General features: G+C 43.4%; 1 protein-coding gene across 1 annotated transcript; it reads left to right on the top strand.

Moving 5' to 3' along the window:
• The first annotated feature begins 4,016 nt into the window (after window positions 1-4,016).
• On the top strand, window positions 4,017-7,731 carry LOC310647441 (uncharacterized protein). The gene is made up of 3 exons (XM_083374740.1): window positions 4,017-4,594; window positions 6,437-6,608; window positions 7,003-7,731. The coding sequence occupies exons 1-3, from the start codon at window positions 4,543-4,545 to the stop codon at window positions 7,118-7,120; spliced, it is 342 nt and encodes a 113-aa protein (XP_083230866.1). The 5' UTR covers window positions 4,017-4,542; the 3' UTR covers window positions 7,121-7,731.
• Window positions 7,732-7,827: the final 96 nt, after the last annotated feature.

Here is a 7,827-nt window from a genome sequence, read left to right as displayed (position 1 = left end):
GACCCCCACCCACCCACCCACCCACCCAGGCCCTCACCTCCTTAAGCCAGACTACCTAGCCACGGCTCTGGCCCATCGCCTTCAGGCTTGAGCAACCTTGAGCCTCGACTAAAAGAAAAGAATTAAAAACCGCACCTTAGTGGCTCACTGGTGTGTGTGTGTAGGTGTGGTGTGGTGTGTGTGTGTGATGGGGAGGAGGATGTGGGGGTGGGGGAAAGAAAAACAAATCCTTCTGCAGAAAAATAAAACAAATAATTTAAAAAATGGTGACCCTTGCTCTTGCTTTGAGAAGAGCGGGGGGGGGGGGACCCGCAGGTTAGGGATCCAGCAAGAAATAATGCTGGGGGGGGGCTTGGGGGTGGGAAAAACAGACCTCCCCTTTTCCCAAAGGAGAAAGCCAGAGCGTGGGAATTGGCTGGAAAAGGGGGAAGGGGAGAGATGGGGAAGGTCAGAAAGACGTCAGACAAGACCCCCTCTGCTCTTCCTCCTCCTCTTCTTCCTCCTCCCTGATCTTGATGGGGGCGGCCATCTTCCCCGCCCCAGGTTGTCCCCAGCCCTCTTTCAGGAGGCGATTGGTCGCCGTTAGGCTTCAAAGCCCGCCCCTCCTGGCAGGAGCGGAAGCCGAGCTGGGCTGGGATTGGACGACAACGGAGCCGGCCGCTCTCTCTCTCTCTCTCTCTCTCTCTCTCTCGAGCCGCTCCGGGATTGGCTGGCAATGTCCCGCCGACGTTCGGCTGGCTTTCCGAAGGCGCCGCGCGTTGGTCCAGGCGGCTGGCGGGGAGAGACGGGGAGGCTTAGCCAGGCGGGTCTCTTCTCCACCTGTGAACGTGTGAAAAGGAATCCGGATTAAGCGCCAGGCCGCTATCCCTGGCTCTGTATCCTGTATCATCTTTCTGTCTTCTCTAATACCTCCGTCCATCCATCCAGCTTCTCTAATACCTTTATCATCCACATAGCTATCCATCTAATAGCTCTATCATCCACCCATCCTTCTCTAATACCTCTATCATCCACATAGCTATCCATCTAATAGCTCTATCATCCATCCATCCATCCATCCATCTTCTCTAATACCTCTATCATCCATCCATCTTCTCTAATACCTCTATCATCCACCTAGCTATCCAATACCTCTATCATCCATCCACCCATCCATCCATCCATCCTTCTCTAATACCTCTATCATCCATCCATCTTCTCTAATACCTCTATCATCCATCCATCCATCCATCCATCCATCCTCTAATATCTCTATCATCCACCTAGCTATCCAATACCTCTATCATCCATCCATCCATCCATCCATCCATCCATCTTCTCGAATACCTCTATCATCCATCCACCCACCCATCCATCTTCTCTAATACCTCTATCATCCATCCATCCATCCTCTAATATCTCTATCATCCACCTAGCTATCCAATACCTCTATCATCCATCCATCCATCCTTCTCTAATACCTCTATCATCCATCCATCCATCCTCTAATATCTCTATCATCCACCTAGCTATCCAATACATCCATCCATCTATCTATCTATCTATCTATCTATCTATCTATCTATCTATCTATCTATCTATCTTTCTAATACCTCTATCATCCATCTAGCTATCCGTCTTTATCTATATCTATCTATCTATCTATCTATCTATCTATCTATCTATCTATCTATCTATCTATCTTTCTATCTTCTACACCACTTATCTCACCTAAGGGAGATCACCTGTACTGCAGGTGTCAAATCCCCCCCAATTTTGGAAAATGCCATTAAAGCCTTCCCTCTCTCGGATCCTTGCAAGACCTTGATTTGACGCCATTACCAAACAAAAGCTGTTTGATTTGTATTCTAAAACCCACAAGAAGAGAACACGGTGTTCCCTAATGATTAATCTTGTATGATTAATGATTATTCCTGGATCTTGAAATTCAGCGAAGGCCTTCAAAATTAGGGTGACTGTCCACTGTGTTTATCACCCGCAAGCCACGTACACACACCCCGTCCCATGAGGATCAAAGTTTTCCAGATCTTTGGAATTTGAAAACAAACCTTGGAACTAAGCCCTCCTTTCCTGTCTTCCCTCTCTTGTCTGCCCCTTCAGTTAAATTTGTTACCCTACAGATTGTGAGAATAAGGATGAGGCATTTGGGTATTTACAAGGAAGACTTTGGTGGGTGGCAGAAGAGACGCTGGCTTGTTCAGGATATCTGGGTCAATCAATCACCTGCTCCTTAACTCAGGGAGTTAATTTGTCACTTGCCTTGAGTTCCTTGTCACAACTGTTGAGAGATCAAAACAATGCAAGGAAGTGTAGGATTAAATCCGATCTTTGATGTATTCAGGATTCTTCTTTTCATGGGCATCTCTGTGGTCTATTCTCTTTTCTATTATTTTCTATTTTCTATATTACACCCCTCCTGCGTGAGCTGCATTGGTTACCGGTTGCCCTCCGGGTGAGATTTAAGGTGCTGGTACTTACGTTTAAAGCCCTACATGGCTTAGGACCGGGATACTTGCAGGACCATCTGCTGCCAGGAACGAATTCCCATCGCCCAGTACGCTCACACAGAGAAGGCCTCCTCAGGGTACCGTCGGCTAGACAATGTCGGCTGGCGACCCCCAGGGGGAGGGCCTTCTCTGTGGGAGCGCCAGCCCTGTGGAACCAGCTCCCCCCTGAGCTTCGGATGGCCCAAGATCTCCGGTCCTTTCGCTGCGGCCTCAAAACACTCCTTTTCCACCTGGCTGACCTGGACTGACAGGGATTTTAATTATGTTTTTAATTTTTAACTCTAACTTTTAATGTATTTTAATTTTAATTATTTATTGTACAGAGGCCTTTAATTTTAATTTTTATCTTAACTTCTGTATTTATTCTGTTACTGTTGTTAGCCGCCCTGAGTCCTTCGGGAGATAGGGCGGCATATAAGTCCCAATAATAAATAAATAAATATTCTATTCTATTCTATTCTATTCTATTCTATTCTATTCTATTCTATTCTATTCTATTCTATTCTATTCTATTCTATTCTATTCTATTCTATTATTATTTTCTATTTTCTATTTTCTTTCTATTCTATTCTGATTTCGGGGCCAGCTGGATCAGGATGTTTCTCTGTCCATCATGGATTTTTTTTTAAAAAAAATAATTCTGCTCTGTTAGCTTTTTTCCTCTCCCACCTTGCCATGCTGGAGGTTAATGTCCAGTGGATAAGAGATAACTCCGAGGTTGCCCTTTCCCTGCTCCCAAATCGTATGAGCTGGCAAAAACAGGTCTTTGAGGATGGCCATCCCTCCCTCCTGTTCCAGCCAAACGTAGGGAGTCCTCATCTTACAGCCAAGGTTGCCTACCCCTGGCCGGGACGTCCCTTAGCAGACACCCGTTCAGCAAAGTCAGAAACAGGAAAATTTATTTATTTATTTATTTATTGATGGGATTTATATCCCGCCCTATCTCCTGAAGGACTCAGGGTTTCAGTCTGAGCTTTGCCCTCTTGTAAAGCTTCTGGCCAGAACTGAACGTTATCACGAAAGTCTGTGCCTATGGGGAAAGATTAGTCTTCACACAGACACACACACACACACACCTGTTTACACAAGAATTACACAAGCAGCAATTGTCCCCTTCACAAGAGAATTGATGGGGCTGGCCGGTATAGACGGGGGTGGGGTGGGGTGGGGTGGGGGTGGAAGTGGACATAAGCGCCAATCATGGTCAGAAAAGATCAGGCACGAAGGGTTGTGCTCTTAGGAGAAGGTATAAAATACCCAGCCTCTGCTTAAAACACATTTCTTCTCCAGATAGTCTCTTTAAATTCTTCACACAGGTAAGGATCAAAGGCTTTTCTTTAAAAAAATGAAAAGTAAGCAAATAATAGTAATCTTTCTGTCTGTCTATTTATTATCTATCTGCCTGCCTGCCTGCCTGCCTGCCTGCCTGCCTGCCTGCCTGCCTGCCTGCCTGCCTACCTACCTACCTACCTACCTATCTATCTATCTATCTATCTATCTATCTATCTATCTATCTATCTATCTATCTATCTATCTATCTCCTAATCTGTCTATTTACCTGTCTGTCTGTCTGTCTGTCTGTCTGTCTCTCATTATTTAATATATGCATTTAAAATGGCTTTGCTAAATATGGGGCAGGCAAGCAACCAACCGTGGCAACCATCTTTTTAGTTTGGGGGAAAAAACCATTTTATATTTCCGACATATCCCTCTTCTGCGTGACTCTGTCTAAGCATAGATGTTGGGTTACTAAATCAAACCAGGACTGTTGTCCATTGTCAGATCACTTCACCTGGTTAAGGAAGTTAAGGAGTTTTCTGGCATGTCAAGTATCAAAGTTTCTAGTCCCTATGATGGCATTAAAAAATAATAATCAGAAGTTCAACTGGCTGAGTCATAAATTTCCAAGAGAAGGACAGCTGGATGAGCTAGGCAAGGAATGATTAATTAATGATATTTTCCCCCCTTCTCTGTCTGTTTCCCCTTCTTCGTCCCCCTTTCTCTCCAGTAGGCTGAACTCAAAGCAGGTGAGAAAATGAAAGTTTTTGCCTTGATCCTCCTGCTGATCAGCATTTGCTGTGTAAAAGGTATGTAAAAGTAGAGGATGTATTTTTTTAATAAGCAGCCAACTTGGTGCTATTGATTTCTGAGAAAATATTATGCCTGAACAGACACATTGACCATTAGAAGGTTTTGGAAAGGCCAGCTTTCCACCAATGAAAATAGAGTATTTGGAAGGACCCCAATTTTATATGAAATGACAGAATCTACCAAGCGACATTTGTAAGACTGGGTTATTATCCGCCGAAGAAAATCAATCCTAGTTTTTCTCCTTTGTGGGACACAGCCCTGTCCTTTTCTGGCATAATTTATATCTTTATTATCTATCTATCTATCTATCTATCTATCTATCTATCTATCTATCTATATCTAAGGTAAAGGTAAAGGTTCCCCCGCACATGCGTGCTAGTCGTTTCCGACTCTAGGGGCCGGTGCTCATCTCCGTTTCAAAGCCAAAGAGCCAGCGCTTGTCCGAGGACATCTCCGTGGTCATGTGGCCGGCATGACTAGACGCCAAAGGCGCACGGAACGCTGTCAACTTCCCACCGTAGCGGTCCCTATTTTTCTACTTGCATTTTTACGTGCTTTCGAACTGCTAGGTTGGCAGAAGCTGGGACGAGTAACAGGCACTCACTCTGCTACGCGGCACTCGGGATTCGACCCGCCAAACTGCCGACCTTCTGATCGACAAGCTCAGCGTCCTAACCCACTGAGCCACCACATCCCTATCTATCTCTATCTGTCTCTATATCTATATATGTATATGTATATATGTAGATCTTTGGTCATTCGGGTTTTTTCCCATGTAGAATTGAAGGTATAAGAGCAACGTTTCGACGAAATCTCATCCGTCATCCTCAGGCTGGTGGCTTCAGCTTCGTTCTTCTGGGAGAAGTGTGTGGTAGTGTGTGGTAGTGTGGTAGTACCACACACTTCTCCCAGAAGAACGAAGCTGAAGCCACCAGCCTGAGGATGACGGATGAGATTTCGTCGAAACGTTGCTCTTATACCTTCAATTCTACGTGGGGAAAAACCCGAATGACCAAAGATCTACATACAAACACCCGCGAAAACCTCAGAAAACAAATATGTATATATATAAAAATATATAAATGTATCATTATATAAATTATATAAATTATATATACACACACAAATATACAGTGCTTTTTTTGTAAAAGAAGAAGGTGCCGCAACTCACACGTCATATAACCCGCCTTGCCTTCCCTACAAGGTTCTGTCCAAAAAAGGTGCCGGAACTCCGTTCTGAGCGTTCTATGAGAAAATAGGCCCTGTATATATATATATATATATATATATATATATATATATATATATATATATATATATATATATATATATATATATATATATATATATATGCAAATTATTCAAATTGCTAATAAAGAATTTGGGAGGCTAAGATGATCATTTCGAACTTTTTATGTTCTCATCAGTTAGTCATACCCTTTATCTGAGATTCGAACCTCAGATAAAGGGTATGACTAACTGATGAGAACATAAAAAGTTCGAAATGATCATCTTAGCCTCCCAAATTCTTTATTAGCAATTTGAATAATTTGCACAAATAATGAGCTGTCATAGTTGACTATATCCTGTGGATAAGCCCTGAGCCGGGCCAAAACAGGAATGAAAGAGTTAATTAGCAAGGTCCATTCAAAAAGCCTTGACAAATACTTAAACATATATATATATATATATATATATATATATATATATATATATATATATATATATATATATATATATATATATATATATATATATATATAATATCTTTCGTTCCATCGGGAGCCTTCCTGGGCTCTTGATTCTCATCCATGTTTCCTGTGTGTTTTTTTACACAGGCGGTGTAGTGAAACGTCAAGCGGAGGAAGAACCTCCAGTTGAAGCCTCAAACCGCTTCACTGCTCAGTTCGCTGAATTAATCCAGAGGCTGCAGCAGCAAACCGAAGGGTTCGCTTCGTCCATCGACAAATTTGGGCAAACGACGGTAGAAGACATAAGGACCCAAGTAGAGTAAGAGCTGGGGTTTCCCCCCCCCCAAGTCCCTTCTTCCTTCTAGTCCTCGACTTACGACCACAATTCAGCCCAAAATTTATGTCCAATGGTCGTAAGTAGGGGGGAAAAGGGCCAAAAGGCGCTTTTTCCCCCCATTGCTGTGGTAACTTCAAAGGAACACTAAAGAAACTGTCGTAATTCGACGACTTGCATTCAGATGATGCCTGGAATTTGGGTGCAGGCATAACTGATTTTATTAAACGCGGAACCTCCACGTTTGGCAGCAGTCTACCTTAAGAGCGGAAGGCCCCTGGGTTAAAAGCTCTTCGAGGTGCTTCTGTGGGGTAGAAAATGAGTAAGTTTCTGTTTGTTTGTTTTTTAATTTTCTTTTTTCCTTCCCCCCCCCTTGCAGGACAGCATTTCAGCAATTTCAAGACAGCCTTAATCCTTTCACCGAGCAGATGAAGCAACATGTGGCCCAATTGTTCAAACTCCCTGTTCAGGCCCAGCAACCTGCCGAAGGAGCGTGAAGTCGACTCTCTCAAAATTGTGTTCTCCGTTTCCTTCTGCGCAAGGTGTATATTTAGCAAAATCCTGGCGCTTTTTCCTGAATTGAAAATGTTGGCAGATAAATAAAGACAAATCGTTTCTCCTTTCCTTATCTGTGTGTCTAATCTGATTGAAAACTCGGGGTCTTAAGGAAAGATGCCCAGTGGTGTCCCAGTTTTGCATTCTGGACACCTACCTCCGGTCTGTTTTCCTGCTTTTTGGGGCGCCTGACTTCCTGGAATCCCGGCCCTGGCTTCACCCAGCCATCTTAAGTCATCAGCTTCGGGAACCCCCTGCCAGGCTTTTGGCTCTCGGGAACTCAAATCTCATTTAGTACCATAAGGGCTAGAATCTTTGAACTGTAGGAGAAGCTCCAGGTAACAGAGCAGATCATCTGCATACAGAAGGACCAAAGTCCAATGGCTGACTCATCCAAGAAGGTAAAATACTTGAAGATTGATTTGCAAGGTGAAGGAAAAGGTTGGATGACAATAACATAAACAAATAGATAAGCAGACAGATAGAGAAAGATCTACCGATGGATGCATGGATGAATGAACAGATAGATGCCATAGATAAAACCCACCTCAAGGGATTGTTGTAGGGAAAATAGGGGGAGGAAGGAATATTAGGTAGGTTCACCACCTTGAGTTATTTATAAATATTTAATAACAACAACATATTTACA

Source organism: Vipera ursinii (genome assembly GCF_947247035.1).
Source record: "Vipera ursinii genome assembly, chromosome: 15".
NCBI classification, from domain to species: Eukaryota; Metazoa; Chordata; class Lepidosauria; order Squamata; family Viperidae; genus Vipera; species Vipera ursinii.
This window is presented reverse-complemented; position numbering and strand designations above follow the sequence as displayed.

What these genes read in the sequence shown, in the direction of transcription:
- LOC310647441 (XM_083374740.1), top strand. Translation starts at nt 4,543, where the DNA reads ATGAAAGTTTTTGCCTTGATCCTCCTGCTGATCAGCATTTGCTGTGTA. An exon ending in CAGCATTTGCTGTGTAAAAG is followed by an intron (nt 4,595 to 6,436) that starts GTATGTAAAAGT and finishes TTTTTTACACAG; the next exon opens with GCGGTGTAGTGAAACGTCAA. An exon ending in GACATAAGGACCCAAGTAGA is followed by an intron (nt 6,609 to 7,002) that starts GTAAGAGCTGGG and finishes CCCCCCTTGCAG; the next exon opens with GACAGCATTTCAGCAATTTC.